General features: G+C 36.6%; 2 protein-coding genes across 4 annotated transcripts in view; one reads left to right on the forward strand and one right to left on the reverse strand.

The window, feature by feature from the left end:
- RTN4IP1 (reticulon 4 interacting protein 1) overlaps positions 1-26,644 on the forward strand; it is a 141,220-nt gene that overhangs the window by 49,117 nt on the left and 65,459 nt on the right. The window lies entirely within an intron of this gene.
- The window catches only part of QRSL1 (glutaminyl-tRNA amidotransferase subunit QRSL1), a 33,255-nt gene continuing 13,670 nt past the window's right edge, over positions 7,060-26,644 (reverse strand). For all 3 annotated transcript variants that reach the window (XM_086317509.1, XM_086317507.1, XM_086317508.1), the window contains 7 exons: positions 23,201-23,377; positions 18,345-18,520; positions 18,146-18,258; positions 17,074-17,266; positions 16,551-16,668; positions 11,299-11,504; positions 7,060-9,125 (listed from right to left, as the gene is read on the reverse strand). In XM_086317509.1, coding sequence (XP_086173635.1) covers positions 8,908-9,125; positions 11,299-11,504; positions 16,551-16,668; positions 17,074-17,266; positions 18,146-18,258; positions 18,345-18,520; positions 23,201-23,377 — 1,201 coding nt within the window. In that variant the 3' untranslated portion in view covers positions 7,060-8,907. The remainder of the gene's footprint in view (positions 9,126-11,298; positions 11,505-16,550; positions 16,669-17,073; positions 17,267-18,145; positions 18,259-18,344; positions 18,521-23,200; positions 23,378-26,644) is intronic.

Here is a 26,644-nt window from a genome sequence, read left to right on the forward strand (position 1 = left end):
GGGGGGGGGGGGGAGACAATAACAAGGGTTAGCAAGAATGTGGAGACACTGAAACCCTCATATATTGCTGGTAGGAATGTAAAACAGTGCCATCACTTTGGAAATGTTTAGCAATTTTTCAAAAGGAAAGACATCTTAAAAATTAGGGCAGAAATAAATGCAAAAGAAACAAAAGAGACCATAGCAAAAATCAAGAAAGCCAAAAGCTGGTTCTTTGAAAGGATAAATAAAATGGACAAACCATTAGCCAGACTCATCAAGAAACAAAGGGAGAAAAATCAATAAAATTAGAAATGAAAACGGAGAGATCACAACAGACAACACAGAAATACTAAGGATCATGAGACTACTGTCAGCAATTATATGCCAATAAAATGGACAACGTGGAAGAAATGGACAAATTCTTAGAAAAGTACAACTTTCCAAAACTGAACCAGGAAGAAATAGAAAATCTTAACAGACCCATCACAAGCATGGAAATTGAAACTGTAATCAGAAATCTTCCAGCAAACAAAAGCCCAGGTCCAGACAGCTTCACAGCTGAATCCTACCAAAAATTTAGAGAAGAGCTAACACCTATCCTACTCAAACTCTTCCAGAAAATTGCAGAGGAAGATAAACTTCCAAACTCATTTTGTGAGGCCACCATCACCCTGATGGTGATACCAAAACCTGACAAAGATGTCACAAAAACAGAAAACTACAGGCCAATATCACTGATGAACATAGATGCAAAAATCCTTAACAAAATTCTAGCAATCAGAATCCAACAACACATTAAAAAGATCATACACCATGACCAAATGAGCTTTATCCCAGGGATGCAAGGATTCTTCAATATCCACAAATCAATCAATGTAATACACCACATTAACAAATGGAAAAATAAAAGCCATATGATTATCTCAATAGATGCAGAGAAAGCCTTTGACAACATTCAACACCCATTTATGATAAAAACTCTCCAGAAAGCAGGAATAGAAGGAACATGCCTCAACATAATAAAAGCTATATATAACAAACCCACAGCAAACATTATCCTCAATGGTGAAAAATTGAAAACATTTCCCCTAAAGTCAGGAACAAGACAAGGGCGCCCACTTTCACCACTACTATTCAACATAGTTTTGGAAGTTTGGGCCACAGCAATCAGAGCAGAAAAAGAAATAAAAGGAATCCAAATTGGAAAAGAAGAAGTAAAACTCTCACTATTTGCAGATGACATGATCCTCTACATAGAAAACCCTAAAGACTCCACCAGAAAATTACTAGAACTAATCAATGATTATAGTAAAGTTGCAGGATATAAAATCAACACACAGAAATCCCTTGCATTCCTATACACTAATAATGAGAAAATAGAAGGAGAAATTAGGGAAACAATTCCATTCACCATTGCAACGAAAAGAATAAAATACTTAGGAATATATCTACCTAAAGAAACTAAAGACCTATATATAGAAAACTATAAAACACTGGTGAAAGAAATCAAAGAGGACACTAATACATGGAGAAATATGCCATGTTAATGGATCGGAAGAATCAATATAGTGAAAATGAGTATACTATCCAAAGCAATCTATAGATTCAATGCAATTCCTATCAAGCTACCAACGGTATTCTTCACAGAGCTAGAACAAATAATTTCACAATTTGTATGGAAATACAAAAAACCTCGAATAGCCAAAGCAATCTTGAGAAAGAAGAATGGAACTGGAGGAATCAACCTGCCTGACTTCAGGCTCTACTACAAAGCCACAGTCATCAAGACAGTATGGTACTGGCACAAAGACAGAAATATAGATCAATGGAACAAAATAGAAAGCCCAGAGATAAATCCAGGCACCTATGGACACCTTATCTTTGACATAGGAAGCAAGACTATACAATGGATTAAAGACAATCTCTTTAACAAGTGGTACTGGGAAAACTGGTCAACCACTTGTAAAAGAACGAAAGCAGAACACTTTCTAACACCATACACAAAAATAAACTCAAAATGGATTAAAGATCTAAACGTAAGACCAAAAACTATAAAACTCCTAGAGGAGAACATAGTCAAAACACTCTCCAACATAAATCACAGCAGGATCCTCTATGACCCACATCCCAGAATATCGGAAATAAAAGCAAAAATAAACAAATGGGACCTAATTAAACTTAAAAGCTTCTGCACAGAAAAGGAAACTATCAGCAAGGTGAAAAGACAGCCTTCAGAATGGGAGAAAATAATAGCAAACAAAGCAACTGACAAACAACTCATCTCAAAAATATACAAGCAACTCCTACAGCTCAATTCCAGAAAAATAAATGACCCAATCAAAAAATGGGCCAAAGAACTAAATAGACATTTCTCCAAAGAAGACATACAGATGGCTAACAAACACATGAAAAGATGCTCAACATCACTCATTATCAGAGAAATGCAAATCAAAACCACAATGAGGTACGATTTCACGCCAGTCAGAATGGCTGCGATCCAAAAGTCTACAAGCAATAACTGCTGGAGAGGGTGTGGAGAAAAGGGAACCCTCTTACACAGTTGGTGGGAATGCAAACTAGTACAGCCACTATGGAGAACAGTGTGGAGATTCCTTTAAAAACTGGAAATAGAACTGCCATATGACCCAGCAATCCCACTGCTGGGCATACACATCGAGGAAACCAGAATTGAAAGAGACACGTGTACCCCAATGTTCATCACAGCAGAGTTTATAATAGCCAGGACATGGAAGCAACTTAGATGTCCACCAGTGGACGAATGGATAAGAAAGCTGTGGTACATATACACAATGGAGTATTACTCAGCCATTAAAAAGAATACATTTGAATCAGTTCTAATGAGGTGGATGAAACTGGAGCCTATTATACAGAGTGAAGTAAGCCAGAAAGAAAAACACCAATACAGTATACTAATGCATATATACAGAATTTAGAAAGATGGTAATGATAACCCTGTATGCGAGACAGCAAAAGAGACACAGATGTATAGAACAGTCTTTGGACTCTGTGGGAGAGGGAGAGGGTGGGATGATTTGGGAGAATGGCATTGAAACATGTATAATATCATATATGAAATGAAAAAAATAAAATGCTAAAGAGAAAAAAAAAAAAGGTCAAACACCAATTTCACACCTAGAAATATATTCAGGCAAAACAGAAGCACATTGTACATGAGTATGTACACTTGTGCATGCATGTTCATAGCAGTATTATTCATTCCCAAAGTAGAAACAATCCAAATGTCCATCAGCTGATGAATAAATTAACAAGATGCAATATACTTACACTTTGGAATATTATTCAGTCATAAAAACAATGAGATATTGACATATGCTTCAACATGGATGAATCTTGAAAACACTATGCTAAGTGAAAGAAGCTAGACACAAAAGGTCACGTAGTGTATGATTGCATTTATATGTCATGTCCAGAAGAGGCAAATCCACAAAGACAGTAAATTTGTGGTTGCCAGGGGCTGGGAGTAGAGTGGAATGGGGAGTGACTGCTAATGGCCGTGGGGCTTCTTTGTGGGATAATAAAAACATCCTTGAATCTCATGGTAATGGTTACACAACTATGTGAAGTATGACATCAATTTTATTAATAAAAAACATATACATATATATGTATACATACATCTAGATGGTGAGATAGTGATTTTGTGTGTGTGTTTTTCTGTTGTCTCTTGCCAGAACACAAGCATTACCTTTGTAACCCGAAAAAATAAAACATCTTAAAAAATCAAATTTAAAAATTGAGATTTTGCATTTCCTGGTACAACCTTTTAGGTGACCCAGTGCACATTACATTCATATGAAATTGTAGACTAAGCAAAACTAAATTGTTTTTGGGGGAAAAAAAATCAAAGGAATATTTTCCTCTAGAAGGGTGGGAGCAGGGATTAACTAGGAGAGGACATGAAATTTTCTGGGGTGACAGAAATTATAGTAACGGTCTATGTGTTGATAGGGGTTTGGGTTACACAGGTGAATGCATTTGTCAAAACTCAGGGAATATACACTTAAGATTTGTGAATTTCATTGTACTTAAGTTTTACTTTAAAAAACCCATAAATATTGAACTCAAGTGACAGATATGCTTAGGTATTTAGGGTAAAGTGTACTTTGAGATATATATTTTAAAAATAAGGCAGATTAAAGGATGAATAGAGATATTAGATGGATAGATATGTGACAAAATACAGTAAAATGTCAGTAGTAGAATATAGGTGGTGGGTATTTGAGTGTTCAGTGCTTTATATTTGAAAATTTTCATAATAAAACATCAGGGAAGAAGGGGTAGATTTCATTCTCTGTCCTTCTGATTCCCCAAGCTCCATTTTTCTCACCTGCCTTTTTGCCCACTACCTGTTGGTGTTTCTCCTTGATTGTGGAATACATCTTCAGCCCCTACAAATCATTCCTGCTTTTCTTGTTTTTATTAAAGTTAACATTATTTTTCTAGTTGAGAGCACTTCTCAGTATAAAAGTCATATTTCTTTCCCTCCTTTCTCCCATACCCTTAAATCCAATTAAGTTCCAAATTCTTCTGGATTTCACTTTATCTCTTTTCTTTCCCACGAACACTACCTTAATTCTGCACCAGTTACACCTGCACCCTAGTAGCTATTTCCATGGAGAACTAGAGTACAATAAAGAAAAAAATAATTCACATGGAATTAGATGATCCATGTCTTTTGACATGCTTGTGATAGAATGGTTCTAACAGTATACTGTATTGGATTTTACCTGGTTATTATAAGCCTTAAAGCTTTGAATTTCAGCCTCGCAAACACTCTTGTTACAGAAAACAGAAAGAATTCTACACTATGATTGGCCTCTGAAGACAACTAGTCCTGCTATATGAACTCTGCTGAAGTTGTCCATTTTCATCTTGGCAGATACCTGACACCAGTTCTATACTATTCCACAGGTCTATTTTGCGACTAATTTCACCAAGAAATCAAGTTACTTACTAACAGATGCCCCAGGGGATGCTTCATTAACTGTCCTCACCAACCCCCCCCCCCCCCCCGATGGCTAGACTAGCTATCTGTAGGGAATAGTAACCCTAAACTTTTCCTATGTTAAAATAATTGTAGATAAGATATAATATTTCAGGGTTTCAACCATCTATGTATGTATATGTGGGACTGGAACTGAGTTTTATGAGCAAGAGCTTGGCTCTGTCAAAAGTGTTTCCCCCCTCACTTGGTTGGCAAGGCACGAGGGCCTTTTAAAAAACCTTCAGGTCTTTGAAGAATTAGTCAATTCTTTCTCAAAGGCTCATGGAAGTTGCTTTAGAAACACATAGTTCATCATTTCTTCCAGATACTTTAAACTTTATCCTCAGTGGAAGCCAGATCACCAGAGCCATTATAGCTAGTCTCTAGCATAAGTTTTTAGTAAATTGCAGTTTGGCCATATTAGTTTAATGTGTATTCGTAGCATATATGGGAAAATGGTAATTTCATGATTGTTGCATTTATTTACAGTTCCAAACTTTTGAGTACTTATTTTGTCATGCTATGCTAGGTGCTTTAAGGGCATCATTTAAATTTAATCCTCCCAACCATCCCTTGGAATAAATATTATCTCCATTTCACAGGTCAAGACACTGAAGCTCAGACAGGTTACATAACTCACAAATGGCGGTAATAGGAGTCAAACCCAGGTTTATCTATTTTTAAATCTGGTGAACTTTCCCACTAGAAAAGTGACAGGAAAATTTCCCACTGTATCACACTATATAGCCTTAAGCATCTGTATAAATACCTTGACAAACATTGTAATTTTTATTCCTGGTTTTAACTCCCCCTCTTTTTTTTAAATCAATTCAGTGATTTCAACTATTTACTTTTATAGCATTTTAATAATATATTTTTAATAAAGTGCCTAGAATCCTTTTGGATTTATATTCCACTGTGGTATAAAGAAAAAGGAATAAAAAGTCCCTCTGAAATCCTGTAATTACTTTTATTTAATGTTTGCTGGGGCTTTCTGGTGTTATTTGCTTTTATTAAATTTTCAAGTTTTTGTTCTAGTGTACACACGGCTTGTTATGAAATAACTGAGGAAAGCCTTCTACTTTAAACTGTCCTCTGGAGCTTCTGAGTCCAATGAGTAAATTTTACCTGAGGCTTGCACAGGCAACACATTTAGCTGTGGTATAATCAGATATTTGAGTAAAGGGAGGGTGAGTAAAAGTAGTTAATAAATGAAAGTTCGTAACAGAAACCATTAATATTGTGAATATTTCATTACTTTGGTCCCTTACTTTGACTGGAACAGGGTATGACAGTTTACAGAATTCTCGACGTCTACTTACTGGTGCCCTGTAACCAGATCTCTTCACTGTTCTTCAGATTCTGTTCTAAAATTCTAAAGATGTTTCTTGTCCACTATAGAAGGTGCCTGGCAGGCTGCAGTCTCTGGGGTCGCAGTCGGTGGAAGGTGCCAGGGTTTTCCTCATAGGAATCCCCGTTCCCTGTCACAAGCTCCTCTTTTGTACCTATCTTCTCTAGGTGGTCCACAGTCCTGTGTTCCTGACAGCCTGGTGTCATACAGCCAATCAAATTCTGCCTCTAGTTTCAAGTGATTTTCTTGATAACGATAGGTGGGGGCCAACAGGATTTGGCTTGGACTCGGCTCTGTGTGCTGTCAGGTACCAAGTTCCGCAAATGCATCACATTTTCTCACTCTAGCAACTCTTCTGCTGTTGAGTCTGTCTTTTGCTCTGTCTTATCAAGGCACTCATCTCACACTTGAAGTCATCTTCCCCTTTCTGACGTGCTCTGCTCTGACAGCCCTGTTGCTCATAGTTTCAGGGTTTAATTAGCTGAGACACAGAAACCATTTCCATTTTAAATTCTCAGACAGTGATTTGGCAAAATGAGATCTACCAGATTTAGGGTAAAGATGGAAAAGAAAGAACAGATTAGGTATCATTTCACGCTAGTTGGGTGTTATTATGTGAAAACGATTAAGTGTTTTACTTCCTTATTTCAAGTCATTAGTGCAACTCAAGTAGAGACATAGGAATAAGAGAAACTACATATTCTTTGAAAATCTTTTATTCCAAATTATACACACATAAAAAGACTGGGGGTAAAGATTTATTTGCTTGCCATTTGCATCATACTCTCTCCCCCAACTAAGGGTTTTCTCTTGTTATAAAATAAAGCAATTCTTGTCTTGAATTTCTTCCTTTCAGGGATTCACAGTCAAAATCTTTCAGAATACTAGTGCACTTGGCACAGAAAACTTTTAAGTAGTTTATCAGATTGAGCATTTGCGAGTGGAAGCATCCCAGGGAGAGAGAAAACTATTAATGAAAAGTACCAGGCAGTTTAAACTCCCATCACACTGTTTTCCAGTAGTTCTGAGAAGGTTGTGCCTCTTATGTTTTTACTTCATGTCTTTTATATTTAGGAAAGATTTTTTTCCTTACCAAAGTGAATCTATTAAATAATCACTCAGCTCCCTACTTAAACTTATCAACAATAAACATCAAATTAGAACTCATGATAAACATGAGATGACAATTGTGTTCTGGCAGAGACAAATCCAATGATGAAACCTTATAGGGGACCAAACCTAGGTCTCCTGCATTGCAGGCAGATTCTTTACCATCTGAGCTACCAAGGAAGCCCGTTGTAGTGGGTAAAGAAATGCTTTTCATTAGATCTTTTTTTTTTTTTCTCCAAATTCTGAATACATATTCCCATTCTTATTTCTTTGCGCTAAAGGTGCCTAAAGGGAGAGCACTTGTAAGGAAAGTCAGAAGGGTGGGTAAGAAAACCATGAGTAGAGAATCTGGGGTAAGGAAGGAGGCCCATGGGCCTCTTCTCTGCATAGGCCCATGCAGCCCCACCAAGTTATCTACAAGTTTTTCATACTGGATCTTACTTGTGTATTGAAACTTTCTCACTAAAGCCATGCTCCAGTAGCTACCAATTTCCGAGTTCAGTTCAGTCTGTTAGGTCACAGCAAATGTCTGACACCACTGAGCTAGTTTGTGACTGGTAACTAGGAGAATGAAGTCGGTGTAACTAGGAGTTATTCTGAGCTCCTTGGCATGGGGCTCTGGAATAGTAGAAGTAACATTTTAACTTTCACCAGGAAAGAAGAAAAGTTCTCATTGCAGGTCTACTCTTAGAGGAGTGTGCCCACCTGGGCTCTCCCCAGGGAGAGGCACACCCCTGTCTGGGCCAGCAAGCTGCACTTCCTCCTGTGTTAGAGCTTCTCTTGCACCTGCTCTGCTCAGACCTAGAGGTGGATGTTCCCATTTTATTGTTTTTGTGCATTTTTAACCTCTTTTGCAGTGGCCTCTACCACGTGTTGAAATGCCTGTCAGCTGGGCTGTCTAGGCTCTCTCTGGAAGTACGACTTACTGTTCATGTTCGTGCTTTCGTTGCAAAGACATACACGTCTTGACAGGTTTACTCCTAAGCTTACTTGCACTGTAAGTGATGTTCTTTTTAATGAACATTTAGAAGGCATCATTTTTTAGCAACATGTATCTCGTATCATAACAGAAATCCTGTACTTGGTTTCTACTTGAGTGAGTGTGTCTGCCTCTTTGCAACCCTGTGGGCTGTAGCCCGCAGGCTCCTCTGTCCATGGAGTTCTCCAGGCAAGAATACTGGAGTGGGTGGCCATGGCCTCCTCCAGGGGATCTTTCCGACCTAGGGATTGAACCCAGGTCTCTTGTACTTTGGTTCATACTGAGTGGATGCTGAATAAATGCTGACAGATTATTTATAATTAACTACATCACAAGAATTTAAAAAAATGACTCCAAGGAATGACAATGTCGACAATGAACCAAATTTCAAGAACACCTGACTTCTCTAGAATATACAAACCTTTAAAAGTCATTATAATGTGCACAATATAGTTATCACTATTTTAGAGAAACAGAAGCCAACTTTTCATTTTCAAAGACTGATGAGCAATCATCCATTAGTTCTTGAAGTTGAATAACAGGAAACTGGACTTGTTTTTCAAACCATTTGGCAACTGTAAGAAGCTGCTGGTCACAAAATGCACGTCCAATGAACTGTAGTCCTATTGGCAACCCTTGGCTTGAGAGGGCCATAGGGACACTCACTGCTGGCAGTCCTGAGGAAAGGAAAGAGACCCATTAAATGTTGACCAATTCTCCACCCTAAGACGCAGACACCTCTTCCACTTTCCAGTGCCAATAGGTACAAGACAGGATAAGGGTTAAAAAAAAAAAAATCACAAAAATTATGACATGTATATTTTTGTATCTTCCTTTGTTCATTTAATATATCTAGGAAATCACTGTATATCTGTTCAGATATGAGGTTCATTTCTTTTTTATAGTTGCATAGTATTCCACCATGTGGTTTTACCATAATTTATTCAACCATTCTTCTATGGTTGGGGGGTTTTGATTGTTTTTAGTATTTAGCAATTTCACGCCATGTTCCAGTGAATTACCTTGTGTATTTTTTCAGTATTCTTGAATGTTTCTCAGATGAAGAGGCATTGCTTCATCAAAAGATAAATGTATATATTAATTAGAAATTGCCAAATTCCCCTCCAAAAAAGTTGTACCTTTTGAACTTCTATCAGCAAAATGAGAGTTTTCCTACAGCCTCACCTATACAATGTGTTGCTGAGTTGCTTAATTTTTTGTCAATTTATTAGGTGAGAAATAGTAGCTCAGGGTAGTTTTAATTTCAGTTTTGGGGTATTTTGTTATGCCATAAAACAAGAAAGTTTTTGAAAATTAATGGGGGCTAGTTTAAGGGTTACAAGGGTTACATACAACTTGGAGAGGTTCCTGTTAGTTAAATTTGAGCATCAAAAATAATGAGAATTACTTATAATACATTGAATTTTTTAAAAAAAGGAAAGCTGTTCTATAGAGAAGACTGCTAGCTAAGACACGGAGAAGGAATGATAGAAAAGTCAGCACTCTGTAATTCTCTAAGTAATACTTAATTCAGGCAAGGGTCATCAATAGATGCTAAAAGTGGGTTCAGGTTTATTGGGAAACACAGTCCCAACATATCGTATCACTGATTGCTTACAACTGACAAAAGGAAGATGTGCCTTCACAAGGAAAACATCTGCTAGTTACTTCCTTAGTTTCCACAGTGGTACGAACTGATATCAACTGTTTCTTGACATGAAGTGCATACAGTATTTGTGCCAAAAATGTTTAAGTCAACCCAATCATAAGGAAGCAATCTGACAAATTCAGATTATGGACAGGATTCCTCAAAAAAGACAATGTCACTTAAAAAATTTTAAAGGTAGAAGATTTCTTATCAGTAACTATGAAGGCTAGAAGAAATTAGCAGGACATTTTGTAAATGCTAAAGAAAAGAACTGTTAAACCAAAATCATATATCCAGCAAAAATAAACTATAAAAATGAGAGGAAAATCGAGACATTCTCAGAAGAAAGCTAAGAGAGCTGGTTGCTAGCAGATGTACCCTAAAAGAATGGCAAACTCTTCTCCAAACAGAAAGGATATGATAAAACAAAGAATCTTGATCGATCAGGGAGAAATGAACACAGTAAACAAAAGTATATAGATAAATACAACGGACTTTTCCCTCTGCTCTTGAGTTTTCTACATTATGTTTGATGATTGAAACAAAAATCATAACAATCTGATGTGGTTCTTAATAAAAGAACATAGAGACCTGGGGGATAGTTCTAGACTTTAGTAAGAGATATCATAAACAAATATATGCAGGAAAAACACCCTTTTATAAAAGGCATTTTTGGTACAATTGAGAAAACTTAAATATGAACTGTATTTGGAATATTATTGTATTTGTGTTAGCCTTCTTAGGTATGATGATGGATGTCTTTATTCCAGATGATTCATGCTAAAAGTATTTAGGGGTAAAGTAAAATGATGTTTACACTTTCAAATTAATTAAGTAAAAGCTTTGTATGTGTGTCTGTCTGTCTGGGGGTAAAGGGAGAGAGGAAGGAAAAAGCAAATGAGGCAAAATGTGAACAAGGATGAACCCAGGCAAAGGACATAAAGGGTATTCATTTTATGACTTTTTAAAATCTTTCTGTAGGTCTGAAAATTACTGTGTGTGTGTGGTGAATGCAAGCATGTGTATGCCTATAAATGCACACATGCACACACACCCACATGAACATACTCACACACTCCTAAGTATCCCAGAAGGACAAGCTATTATGTTTAGGGAATAATCTAGCTAGAACCTAAGTTGAGGACCAGGACTGTCTACGTAAAAATCTGGAGAAAACCAGACTGTTCTTAAGAGACCCTCACCTGCCATATTCACGGCCTGTGTAAAGATGTCGTCTTGGGCACTGCGCGTCCTGTTGTCTTCCTTGATGAACTCTGTGTACGGCACTGCCTCACTCAAGGTCGTGGGAGTTAGCAGCACGTCCACTCCAGAGTTAAAAACATTAACAAAATCATTAGCAATGAGCCGTCTCACTTTCTGTGCTTTGACAAAATAATTCTCATAATTTCTGTGGAAAAAAAAAAGTTGACATTTTAAGGGCTTTTTATTATTTCTTTAAATGAAGTCTCATGCGTAAGACTTGCTAAAGAATCACTGGACTCTTGGCCTGTAGGAGCGGGTACCACTAAGATTCCCAACACATAAAAATCAATTTTGTTCAACCATGCTGTTATTCTAAAAGTAGATACAATTCTGCACATATAATCACAAATTATTAACACTTCCAGGGACATCATTAAACCAGAACATTCATTTTCAGGTGAGGAAAATCAAGGGCATAGCAACTAAATGACTTTCCAAAGGCTGCAGAGATTAGCGGTGGCAGAGGAAGGACCAGAACTTAGATCTCTGGAGGTGCATTCCAATTCTCTTTCTATTATAATGTCCTGTTTCATCTATAGTTATAATTATTATAAGAGTTCTGAAGTTTTCAAGAATTCTAACACTAGAAAACAGGCTCTGGAAACAGTAACTGAGGAAAGAATGCAGTGTTTGCAATTTTGTATTTTACAGACAGAAGCAGCCCAGGAATGGAAATGTGAAACTCCTGGAAAGATGCTTTAGGCTGCCTATTGAATAGGAGAAGACATTTGCAAATGATATACCTGATAAGGTGTTAATATACAAAAATATACAAAGAACTCACACAACTCAACATCAGAAAAACAAACAACCAATCAAAAAACAGGCAGAAGACCAGAACAGACATTTTTCCAAAGAAGATATATGGATGGCCAGCAAGCACATGAAAAGATGCTCACTATCACTAATCATCAGAGAAATGCAATTCAAAACCACCATGAAATATCACCTCACGCATTTCAGAATGGCTATTATCAAAGACAAATAACAAGTATTGTCAAGGATGTAGAGAAAGGGGAACCTTCATGCACAGCTGGTGGGAATATAAAGTGGTGCAGCCTCTATAGAAAACAGTATGGAGATTCCTCAAAGAATTAAAAACAGAACGACCACACAATGCAACAGTTCCACTCCTGGGTATTTATTCAAAGAAAACAAACACATTTGAAAAGATATACGCACCCCTATGTTCACTGCAGATTACATCATGAGAAACACTGGACTGGAAGAAACACAAGCTGGAATCAAGACTGTTGGGAGAAATATCAATAAGCTCAGATATGCAGATGACACCACCCTTATGGCAGAAAGTGAAGAGGAACTCAAAAGCCTCTTGATGAAAGTGAAAGTGGAGAGTGAAAAAGTTGGCTTAAAGCTCAACATTCAGAAAACGAAGATCATGGCATCCGGTCCCATCACTTCATGGGAAACAGTGGAAACAGTGTCAGACTTTATTTTTGGGGGCTCCAAAATCACTGCAGATGGTGACTGCAGCCATGAAATTAAAAGACACTTACGCCTTGGAAGGAAAGTTATGACCAACCTAGATAGCATATTCAAAAGCAGAGACACTACTTTGCCAACAAAGGTTCGTCTAGTCAAGGCTATGGTTTTTCCTGTGGTCATGTATGGATGTGAGAGTTGGACTGTGAAGAAGGCTGAGTGCCGAAGAATCGATGCTTTTGAACTGTGGTGTTGGAGAAGACTCTTGAGAGTCCCTTGGACTGCAAGGAGATCCAACCAGTCCATTCTGAAGGAGATCAGCCCTGGGATTTCTTTGGAAGGAATGATGCTAAAGCTGAAACTCCAGTACTTTGGCCACCTCATGAGAAGAGTTGACTCATTGGAAAAGACCCTGATGCTGGGAGGGATTGGGGGCAGGAGGAGAAGAGGACGACAGAGGATGAGATGGCTGGGTGGCATCACTGACTCGATGGACGTCTCAGTGAACTCCGAGAGTTGGTGATGGACAGGGAGGCCTGGCGTGCTGTGATTCATGGGGTCGCAAAGAGTCGGACACAGCTGAGCGACTGATCTGATCTGATCTGATGTTCACTGCAGCATTGTTTACAATAGTCCAGATATGGAAAGCACTTAAATGTCCACTGACAGATGAATGGATAAAGATGGAGTATATATACACAATAGAATATCTGCCATAAAGAAGAATGAGATTTTGTTCTGTGGGACAACATGGATAGATCTAGAGGCTATTATGCCAAGTGAAGTTAAGTGAGAGAAAATACTGTATGATTTCACTTATCTATAGAATCCAAAAACAAAAACAAAACAAATGAACAAACATAACTAAACAGAAACCAAGTCATAGATAAACAGGTGGTTGCCAGAAGGGGAGGGTAGTGAAAGGGAAGGAGAGAAATAGGTAAAGGAGACTGAGTTACAAACTTTCAGGTATGAAAGATACAGTGTGGGGAATATAGTCAGTAATTATGTAATTTCTTTATATGGTGACAGATGACATCTAGACTTATCATGGTGATTGTTTTGAAATGCATAGAACAGTCTTATGGACTCTGTGGGAGAGGGAGAGGGTGGGAAGATCTGGGAGAATGGCATTGAAACATGTAAAATATCATGTATGAAACGAGATGCCAGTCCAGGTTCGATGCACGATACTGGATGCTTGGGGCTAGTGCACTGGGATGACCCAGAGGGATGGTATGGGGAGGGAGGAGGGAGGAGGGTTCAGGATGGGGAAACACATGTATACCTGTGGTGGATTCATTTTGATATTTGGCAAACTAATACAATTATGTAAAGTTTAAAAATAAAATTTAAAAATAAATAAATTAATTAAAAAAAAAACAAAACAAAAAAAGAAATGCATAGAAATGTCAAATCACGATGGTGTGCACCAGGAACTGACCTGGTGTTGTAGGTCAATTATACTTCAAAAACAAACTCATACATAAAGGTGATAAGATTTGTAGTTTGATCAGAAGTAGGAGGTAGGGGAAGGGGGAGTAGGATGAAGATGGTCTAAAGGCACAAACTTCTGGTTATGAGTAAGTACCAGGGATGTAATGTAGAACATGATAAATATAATTAGCACTGCCATATGTTATACATGAATGCTGTCAAGAGTAAATCCTAAGAGTTCTCATTGTAAGAAAATGTTTTCTTCCTATTGCTTTAATGTTGTATCTATATGAGATGATGGATGTTCCCTAAACTTCTTTAGGTAATAACAAGTAATAAAGGATATGGTTACTCCCCACACTCTCCCTCCCCAAAAGAAAAGACATTTACTTTACTGAAAAGATTAAGGAATTAGCCAGACACAGGAGTGACTATAAGTCAATGATGGAAAGAAAGGGGGAAAAAATACTCTTTAGATCCTCCTGAAGCTGTTAAAGAAGACTGGCAAAAGGATTAACTATTTTATTGATAACTTTAGTTTCCTCACATGTAAAAATGGATATAACAATTCCAACCTTGCATGGACCAAATACAATGAGATAAAAATGAGAGATCTTTTTTATCTTGAAAGAATGCTATAGAAATACCAGATGTCTTTATTATCATTTGACCACAGGGTCTATAGGGTGATGAATGCAGGCATCACGTATAATTTACCCAGCAGCTGACGGCTTAAATAACATATTAACAGCATTCCCCATACTGAATTTTATAAAAGAACAAATACTTATATTAAGTTTCTTCCTACTTTTAATATGCTTCAAAAGCACAACTTTAAACAATCAGAAAACTAGACAAAATGGAACCATCATTTTCAGACATGAGACAGTGGGTATTCAGAAGAGAAGGAAAGCAAACAGCAAAGCCCTGTGATTTCCCCATTAATCAAATAATAGTTCTTGTTTTCCAGCTTTGAGATATAATTGAGTATAAAATTCTGTAGTTTTAAGGTTTGCAACATAATTTGATTTATTTTTATTGCAAAATGATTACCACAGTAAGATTAGTCAACACATTCATCACCTCACGTAAGAGTTTTTTGTGTATGTGGTAAGAACGTTTAAGATCTACTGTCAGCAGCTTTCAAGTATGTAGTACAGTGTTGTTACTTATAGTAATTAGGTTGTACATCACACCCCCAGAACTCACCTTATCCGCGGGAGTCTGTACCCTTTGACCAACATCTCCTCTCTTTCCCTAGCAACTACCATTCCACTGGGTCTGTGGCTTTGGTGGGTTTTTTTCCCCTAGATTCCACATATAAGTGAGATCATACAGTATTTGTCTTTCTCTGACTTATTTCGCTTAAGATAATGCCCTCAAGGTCCATGCATGCTGTCACAAATGAAGGATTTTCTTTTGAATAATAATTAATACTCTTGAATAATAATGGACGTTCCATTGTGTGGGTGGGTGGGTATACACACAGCACATTTTCTTTTTCCATTTGTGTGCCAGTGGACACTAGTTTGTTTCCATGTCTTGGCTATTGCGAATAATGCTGTGAGGCAGTGATTTCTTTCCTTCAGATATATACCCAGAAGTGGGATTTCTGGTTCATATGGTAGTTCTATTTTTAATTTTTCGAGGAATCTCCATACTGTTTTTCAGAGTAGCTGTTCATAGTATTTTTGGAAAAAGGAATGCTAACTACTGGCCCTAAGGAGATGCACAGATGAATAAAATACTTTCTATCCATATAGATATATACCCATATATGCCCATTATATATATGCAAAACTCCACGAAGCTGTTCAGTACATTCTTGCTCTGTCACACTTACCATGTCCTCTTAGACAGACTTGGTGGTATGGAAGATGAATCCTATTCACAAGATGATGAAAAACTTATACCAAAGTCATAGTAATTTAGAATTCTTTCTTGGAGCAAACAGATACAGGATGCAAGGGAAAGTTAGGTTGATTTCACTGACCTTTTAAAGGGAAACCAATGTAATTTCCTGCTTAAGGCTCTCACAGCAGGAGGACAATGTAGCAATAATAGGGGACATTTAATGAGGCTAAAACCCTTCAGGCTTCCTAATTAGCTTGCTACAGCATCAGTGATTTTTTTTTTTTTTTTTGAATAACCAGGAGCCAAAAGTACCAAAAACAGGCCTTTACTTATGATTTCTAATTCAAATCATAAGGATTTTGCTTCCTTAGGAAAATTTATAAGACCTGACAGACATGCTACTACTTCTCTCTGGAGTTTTCAAGAATGGGGGAAATTCCTAAACCGATTATCTTACTCTTTTAATAGGAAAAAGTTTCCTGAGAGGATTCTCCCTCTCACCACATCATTGAACCCTTCTCGCCTGGTTGCAGCATACATGGCTTCAGTAGACACATCACTATCACATCTGTGACCTGAAAACAAAAGAGATGAACATTACTTGAAAAGGAAGTAAAGTTTTGGCTGAAAAGCAGGTCTAGAGTCACATTTGTGGCCAATACTAAAATTTCAGGAGATTGACCTTAATGGAGTCTCTTCTTTACATGCCTTGGGACTAACTGACCCGTCAGGAATCAAGAAAGAGAAGAAAATTATGAAGAGGGAAATTTCATTTGTTCACTCCCTCATTCATTCATTCACTCACTATGAGTTATGATGAAGAACAGTGTGAGTATAATGCTAAATTGACAACAGTAAAAGGATCCACTAATTTACTTCTCTAAATCATTAACATTATCCCAGGCAATAATATTTTTTGTCACTAACAAGTGAAAATGTTTGAGAAAACTTCCTAAAAGTCCAAAACACAGGCACTTTACCATATTCTAGCCCATCAAATCTGGCCATATTCGATGCCACTTCCGACGTGCACAATACGTGGTAGCACACAATTGAGTAGCTGGTATGGGGCAGGGAGACTTCAGTTACTTTGGCCCCCTCAGACTCAAAGAGATTAGCAGCTTTGGACCAAAGAGATTGTACTTCACTTGACAATTCTGGCGTAAGATACTCCTAATTGGAAAAAGTCAAAACAGAAATCAGAACATCCAAATAGATGGTTTTAAAAAAATGTGTACCCCAGAACCTCTGGCAATATATTAGAAAATGATTAAATTGTTAGTAGGTAGCTAAAAAGACTGAACTAATTTAAGAGCATTTATGGCATGACAAGCACAATACTAGATATTGTGAACTGGATACAATAATATTAAAGACTGGAGATCTGGTTGGAGAATCTATATTTATTAAATGTTCATTATGTATCAGGCATTCTGCTAGATGCTTTCCAAAGGTTCTCTCACTGAACACTTTTTAACAGTCCTATGATGTAGGTATTATCATCCTTCATGTTATTAATGAAAAGTATTGAGACTAGAGAAGTTAAGTAACTTTCCTAATGTTACACAGTAGGCAAGCAGAGGATCCAGGATTCCCAACTAGGTCTGTTTCGCTCTAAATCCTTAAATATAGGCACATCTATTATCTTAATTGAAAATTTAAAAGATTTTACAGTATTTCTCTACAGCAGTGCTCTCAACTGGGGGCAATTTTATCCTCTTCCTCTCAACCAGGGAACATGTGGTAACGTCTGCAGACAGTTTGACTTGTGGGGTAGAGGGGGTAGCGTAGGGGTGGGGCTGCTACCTCTAGGGGTAGAGACCAGTGATGTTGCTAAACATCTTACAATGCAAAGGACAGTCTCCCAGGACAAAAACTTATTGCTAAGCTCAAAATTAAACATTTAAAAGGTGAGTGATTTTACGTATCTCCTTTCACATGCTCAGGTCACATAGCTAATAAAAGTGGCAGAGCAGCGATTCAAACTCAACCAGTCTGTTTCCCAAGTCTGTTGTCTGTATTGGACTTGATAGAACTTTTGTAAAGAGTTACCTTTGGAATTCCTATACATAGTTTGCTCACATCTGTCAAACTGGGAAGCGTAAATGGTTTAACAGGATCTTGAATTGTGGTAGAATCTTTGGGATCATGCCCAGCTAGTACACCTGTAAGTAAAAGTATTTATGAGTGACAGACATTGTTTTTCAGTGAACTGATAATGCTTTGAAACTATATGGAATCGTATAAATACCCAACACAGTGGCTGCATCATCCACACATCTGGTTAAGATTCCTGGCACATCCATTGAATTCACCAGGGGAATGAGACCATGACGAGAAACTAGGCCATAGCTTGGTTTTAAACCAACAACCCCGCAGTGGGCAGCTGGATTTCTGGTTGATCCTCCCGTATCTGATCCTAAAGCCCTGAAATTTAAATGGAATTCTCTTTAGCAGGATAACATCTTTCTAATTATATCTGAAATCTATCTTTTTAAAATGTATACTTTTAAAGTTGTTTTCTGATTATACAAAAATAAAACATGCTCATAGCAGAGAATTCTTAAAATATAGAAAAGTGTAAAAATGTAACAAAGTATTCTACCACTTTGAGGCAAACACACTGCTAACATTTTGGCATATGAACTTTAAGTCTTTTTTTAAATGAATTTTTCTTTCACAGTTCAGGTCATTCTGTAATCATAAGTTTCCATCTCATTTTTGCTTATGAGACTTTTACTATGTTATAAAGATTACTGAAATTTTTAAATATGTACAATATTCTATCAATTGGCAATTCCTAACTGATTCCCAATTCCTTTCACAGGAATTATACAATCTTATACAAATCTTTCAGTTCTTTATTTTTTAATTGAAGTATAGTTGATTTACGATGTGTTAATTTCTGCTACACACCAAAGTGATTTAGTTATATACATATATACAATTTTTAAAATATCCTTTTCCATTATGGTGTATCCCAGGTTACAGGATATAGTTCCTTGTGCTATAGATAAACCTTCTTGTTTATTCTATATGCATCTACTAATCCCAAACTCCCAGGTCTATTCTCTGTCTATAAGTCTGTTTCATAGATAGATTCAATTTGTGCCACATTTTAGATTTCACATATAAATATTATGGTATTTGTCTTTCTCTGACTTACTTCACTTAGTATGATCATCTCTAGTTGCATCCATGTTGCTGCAAATGGCATTACTTCATTCTGTTTTATAGCTAAGCAGTATTCCATTGTATATACGTACCACACCTCTTTATCCGTTCATCTGTCGATGGACATTTAGATTGTTTCTATATCTTGGGTACTGTGAATAGTGCTGCTATGAATGAACACAGGGGTGCATGTATTGTTGTGAATTATAGTTTTGTTTGGATATATGCCTAGGAGTAGGGCTTCCCTGGTGGCTCAGTTGGTAAAGAATCATCTGCAATGCAGGAGACCCAGGTTCAATCCCTAGGTTGAGAAGATCCCCTGGAGCAGCAAATGGCAACCCACTCCAGTATTCTTGCTTGGAAAATCCCATAGATGGAGGAGCGTGGCGGGTTACAGTCCATGGGGTTTTAAGAGTCAGACACAACTTAGCAACTAAGGCATGCCTAAGGGTGGGATCACTGGGTCATACGGTAATTCTGTGTTTAGTTTTCTGAGGAACCTCCATCATGTTCCACAGTGGCTGCACCAACTTACATTTCTATCAACAGTGTAGGAGGGTTCTCTATTCTCCACAGCCTCTCCAGCACTTGTTTTCTGTAGACTTTTTAATGATGGCCATTTTGACTAGTGTGAGGTGGTGTGGTACCTCATTGTAGTTCTGATTTGCATTTCTCAGTAATTAGTGATGTTGAGTATCTTTTCATGTGCCTACTGGTCCTGTCTTTTTTGGAGAAATATCCATTTAGGTCTTCTGTCCATTTTGTGATTGGGTTGTTTTTTGCTGTTGAGTTTTATAAGTTGTTTGTACATTTGGAGATTAAGCCCCTGTCAGTCACATTGTTTGCAAATACTGTCTCCCATTCTGTAGGCTGTCTTTTCGTTTTACGGTTTCCTTTGCTGTGCAAAAGCTTTTAAGTTTGATTAGGTTCCATTTATTTTTGTTTTTGTTTCTGTTGCCTCAGAACACCTAAGAAAACACTGGTTATACATACAAATCTTATATCTTCTTTTAATAGCAATTTTATAGTATGCTTATACAAACTAAACACACCCCTCCCAGGAATTCAGATACAGCCATTCTGCTACCCCATTTAGAATCATGACTAGAAATGTATTCTGATTTATTTAAACTGTTATATTGTTGTGAAGTAGAATAACTGCATAGTAGAGTACTTTGTAGGGAGTTCCCTGGCAGTCCAGCAGTTAGAACTCTGTGCTTTCACTGGTGAAGGTCTGAGTTCAATCCCTGGTCAGGGAATTAAGATCCCACAAGCTGTGCAGTGCAGCCAAAAATAAATAAACAAATAAAGCACTTTGTAATAAACACCTTTAAACATAAATCTTTGCTCATGTATCTCTAGCTTCTAACAGTTTATGGGTCAAAGGGTCTACCTGTCATTATAAGTTCTAAATATATTTTGTTAAATTACTTGTCAGAAAGGTTATGCCAATTTATATTCCCAATTGCAGTGAATCACATTGTTTTATCTTTCATTCCCTGGTGGCACAGACAGTAAAGCATCTACCACACTGTGGGAGACCCCAGTTTGATCCCTGGGTCGGGAAGATCCCCTGAAGAAGGAAAGAGCAACTCATTCCTGTATTCTTGCCTGGGAATCCCATGGACAGAGGAGCCTGGTGGGCCACAGTCCATGGAGTTACAAAGAGCTGGACACGACTGAGCAACTTCACTTTCACTATCACTGAATACTAGCAGTTCTTAAAATCTCATTATTTTGATAAAAGATTTGTTAATGTGCATTTTGAGCAATTTTTCACCCTTATTTGTATTTGCATTACTCAACTATGAAGTGTCTGTTCATTTCTTTGCTCAGTTACCTATATAGTCTGTGTTTTTCTTATTAAAAAAAAAGAAAGACACACTTGATATTATGCTAAGTGAAACGAGTCACGAAAGCACACATACTGCACAATTTTACCTATATGAGGTACCTAGAGTGGTCAAATTCACAGAGACATAAAGTAAAAGAGTACTTGCCAAGGGCTGGGGACATGGGGAGCAGGGCAAATGGGAGGTTTTTAAGGAGTACACAGTTTAAGTTTTGCAAATGAAACAAGTTCTAGAGACTGGCTGAGTGATAATGTGAATGTACTTAACACAACTGAATCGTATACTTTAAAAGGATTAAGATAACAAATTTTAATTGTATGTATATTTCCACTGTGTATATTTTCCACAATTAAAAATTTTTAACTATCAGGAAAAAAGGTTTTTCTGATTGGAAAACTGCAATGTCCACTATAAAAATTAAAATACTCTATATGATCTATAAAGTGAAATTTCTTTTAATCAGTCCCCAGAATTACCATTTTTTATGTATATTTATCCAGATACTTCCATGCAACTAATATATTCACATATGTAATTGTTACGTTTAACAGAAATTAGGTCATACAATACACATTGTTCTGCAACTTGTCTTCCACTTCACAGTGTATTTTGGATTTCTTCCCATGTCATGACATAGTGCTCTAACTCATTCTTTTTAGTGGCTGCATAGTACTCCTAGTCCTGTTTTAAAAACTATTATAAAAGAAACAAATCAGAACACCTGACAGTCGGGGCCCATTCCCTCTCAGTCACTTTGGGTCTGAGCCCCGCTGAGTACACTCAGACTGAAGCTTTGGGCTGAACAAGGCTCAGGGACTGTCACATGGTCCTTGTGCTCTACAGAAAATGCAAATTAATTGCCTTTCTTACCAAGTCCTCTTGAGCCACAGAATCAGATTGCTGCTTTCACAGTTTCTAAAAGGACACATTTTCCTATTAGGATTCCCTGACAGCTGTGTAAAAGTAAAACCTACATTTCCATAGGAATTATGTGTCAAAGTGCCACCTTCTCAAAGCACATTCAGAAAGATGAACACTAAGTGGGGTGATGAGGATAGAAAAAAGCACCTAATCTTGCAATCCTCCCTTGTCAGAACTCTCATTAATATTAATGTGGTGCTGTAAAATTCCACAGAGATAAAATGAAATGGTTTTACTTGTTAACAAGATTTCAGGGAAACTAAAAAACAAAAAACATGTAGAATCTAAATCTCCATAGCTCTAAAAAAATATAAATAATTTATTGATTGCAATGCCTGTGAAACAGCTTAGTTTCAGTGGATAATTAAGGAGAGATAAAATACATATAGTACTACTAAAGAAAACATTCTATTTGGTTAAACTGAAACCAATAAAATAAATATAGTAACAGCAATATTTATTTACTCTTTTTTAGATGGTTAAGAAATGCATTACAAATGAGACTTAAGACATAAAGCATGATTGATGAATTCAGAATACAAAGTATGACAGCTGAACAAATCATCTCCCTACAAATTTGAAAAAACTTTACTTACTGATATATATTTTTAGTTGCAGATTTATAAAAACACTTCTTAAAATATTCTATTTTATAGATAAATATTAGCCTTTTCTTTCCTTCCTTCCTTCCTTATTTTTTGGCAAAGTTGGGTTTAGCTGAAGGATAAATCACAGCTAATAATTTAGCTCAGTAGCACTCAACTAAAGCCAAGGTATGTTAATCTGTAAATATATGTATAATCAGTGAGCAGATACCCAAATAAATAATTTTTAAAATGAAATTCAATTAAGTCTGGTTAAGCTAAATGATTTATTCTTATTCTAGAAGATCTGTAAAATCATGTTTTAAAGGAGACCAGATACTACACAGGAAGGGTTTAAATGTCTTAAAGTTAATGTATAAAATATACATATGTGTACTGTATAGTTGAGGGTATTTCTAAGATACAATTTTGATGCACTAGTGAGCACAAATAGCTCACTAAGGAGAAATAAAAACACCAAGGTATGAATGAGTCAATTGTTGGATTTTGTGTATGGTTTATGACTATCTGTATTGGGTTGGGTTCTAAAGTACAGATAGAAAAAAATATCTTACGCAAAGCACGTGAACGCTGACACGGCCGCCGCACTTCCTCCTGAGCTTCCTCCGGTTATAAGCCAATTTGAATCCTCATTCTCACTGTGAGAGTTTTGCTTCCTCTTTTCTCTATATTGTTTTGAATAACTCCACGGGTTTTTAACTGGTCCAAATATGCCATCTGTGCTTCCAGATCTGAGATGAAGAAGTAAAGCAAGATATCTTAATAAAACTTTTTATGTGATCTCCTGATTACATTATTTGCTTCTAACACTGTATAATCCACTGTAACTTGAATCAGAAAAGGTAGGAAGGCTGCTGAGTTGTAGCTTTCTTTAGATGGTTGCAGAGTTGAAGGATGAGAAGTAAAAGCATTTGTGGTAGAAAGTTGGAAAAAACCAATCTGTTAAGAAAAGGAAATTTTTATCCCAAATGATAATCCAATTCAGCGTAAGATGATTTTCTTCCTAAATTAAGGTCTTCCAATTGAAAAGTGTCACAAACATCCAAACAGTTAATAAGTAGTCTTTTGAAGGCATTCCTCTTTTAATCAGAAGTTTTAAGAGGGCAATTCCCTGGCAGTCCAGCGGTTAGGACTCCACACTTCCACTGCAAGGGGCACAGTTCCCACCTCTTTTTGGGGAACTAAGATCACACAAGCTGTGTGGCTCAACCAAAAAAAAAAAACTTTTCTGGGAGATATTCTTAGTGAATGCTAATAACCTTTTTTACTTTTGAAAAAACTTCAACCTAATAGACAACTTACAGAAATAAAAACAGTATGAAAAAACGTATACCCTTTACCCAGGCTCACCTATTGTTCACCTTTTACCCCATTTGTTTTATCATTTGTGTGCTCTGTGTGTGTGGCTGTACATATTTTTCCTGAGCTACTTAAGGGTAAATTATACATATTATGGCCCGTTACCCCAAATACTTTAGCTTTTCCTAAGACAGAGAATAGTCTCTTACACAGTCACAGTATAGTTATCTCAGTAAATTTAACAGCAATACAATACTTTTATCAAATCTACCACACGTAATCCAATTTTGTCATTTGATCCAATAATGTCCTTTATAGCATTTTCCCTTTTTCCAGTACAGGATCAAGTCTAGAATTAAGAATTATATTAAACTTTTCTCTTTAACCTCTTTAACTTTTTTCACCAGCCAAGAACACTGAGTTGTTTCCTGTTTTTAGCAATTTGAATAAAGCTACAATAAATATTGTAGTGAAAGGCCCCAGCCAGTGCTTCTGTATAAACATAAGCCTTCATCTCTTGGGTAAATACCTAGGATTGAGATTGCTGGCTCTTATGGTAAGTGTATGTTTAACTTTATAAGAAACTGCTAAACTATTTTCCAAAGTGGCTATACCATTTTGCATTCCCTACCAGCACTGTATGAGAATCCAGTTGTCCATCCCTGTCAGCACTTGATACTGTCATTTGTTAAGCCATTCTAATTATTAGGTGTATGTACTTCAGTGTGGTTTTAATTTGCATTTCCTAAACGACTAACCATGTTTGATGTGTTTGTCAATTGTGTATCTTCTTTGATATATGATTTTACATCTCTTTATATCTCATTTTTTTTAAAAATTGGTTTTCTTATTATTGAGTTGGAAAAGATTCAATATATACTGGATACTAGTTCTTGGTCAGACATATGTCTTGCAAATATTTTTGCTAAGTGTGTGGCTTGTTTTTTCATTTTTAACAGTGCATTAAATACAAAAGTTCTTTATTTTAATGAAATTCAATTTACCAGTTTTTAACTTTACAGACTGTACTTTATGTGTTCCCTCTAGGAAATCTTTGTATAATTCAAGGTCACAAAGATTTTCTCCTACACTTCTATGAGTTTAAGATTTTAACTTCTTTAGCCTCTTTTAATCTGGAACATTTTCACAGCCTTTGTTTTTTTTTTTATGATACTGACATTTTAATAGAAGATATCTCATTTCAGATTTGTCTTTTGTCTCCTTGTTATTAGCTTCCAGTTACACATTTTCAGCTGGAACAATGCATAGGTGATGATGTTCCTTCTCAGGGAAGGAGGTACACAGTATGACTTCACCCTCATTGGTGATGTTCATGCTGACCAGCCATTCAAGGCAATGTCCTAAAAACCTAGGTTCAAGTTTATTCCCACAGATTTATTTATTCAACACATATTTACTAGGTTCTAATAGATACCAGTTTTGGAGAATCAAGGAATCTGCTTCTATGAAACAGGAAACACAGACCAAGCAAATATTACAAACATTACAAATGGGGAAATAAAAAGTGCTTCTCATGAAAAACTAAATGTTTTCCTCATGATCAGGAAAAAGGCAAGGATATCTGCTCTTATCATCTTTATTCAATATTGTACTTAAGGTCCTAACTGGTGCAATAAGGCAAGATAAATAAATAAAAGTGTCTCTATTGTAGGCTACAAGATCATTTACATAAAATATACCAAATAATCTATAAGATCAGCTAGAATTAATAAGGGAGCTTAGCAAGGTCACAGGATAAAAATAATAGGTTAACATAGAAAAGTAAATTAATTTCTATGTATTCTAACAATGTTAAACAATCAGAAATTGAAAAGAAAATTACATTTTCTGTAATAGTAAAGAAACATGAAATACTTGGAGATAGATATGGCAAATTATGTGCGAGATTCATATATAGAAAATCATATATATTGCTGAGAAAAATTAAAGTCTAAATAAATGGAAAGATATAGAGTCATACATCAGAAGGCACATATTAAGATGTCAATTTTCTAAAACCTAATCTATAAGTCAATACCACCACAATCAAAATCCTATCAAGCTTCTCTGTGAAATTATTAATTCAATTCTAAAACTTATATGGAAATGCAAAGGACCTGCTGCTGCTGCTGCTAAGTTGCTTCAGTCGTGTCTGACTCTGGGACTCCATAGACGGCAGCCCACCAGGCTCCCAAGTCCCTGGGATTCTCCAGGCAAGAACACTGGAGTGGGTTGCCATTTCCTTTACCAATGCATGAAAGTGAAAAGTGAAAGTGAAGTCGCTTAGTAGTGTCCGACTCTTAGCGACTCTATGGACTGCAGCCCACCAGGCTCCTCCATCCATGGGATTTTCCAGGCAAGAGTACTGGAGTGGGGTGCCATTGCCTTCTCCGCAAGGCTTACTATGAAGCTACAATCATCAAGATAGCATGATAATGGATTAGGAATACACAAATCAACAGAATAGAATCCAGAAATAGACCTATACATGTTGGACTGATTTTTGGCAAAGGAATCAAAGTAATTTAATTTGAATTCCTATGGTCCCAGATATATACGATAGACATATGCAAAAAAATGAACTTTTGCTTTCTTCACATAATCTACAAAAAATTAACTGGATTACAATTTTAAATATAAGAACTAAAACTATAAAACTTCTAGGAGAAAACACTGGAAAAAAAAGTCTTGATGACCTT

This window comes from Bos grunniens, chromosome 9 (assembly GCF_055505025.1).
Source record: "Bos grunniens cultivar Pamir isolate PY7600 chromosome 9, Bosgru_T2T1.0, whole genome shotgun sequence".
NCBI lineage: Eukaryota > Metazoa > Chordata > Mammalia > Artiodactyla > Bovidae > Bos > Bos grunniens.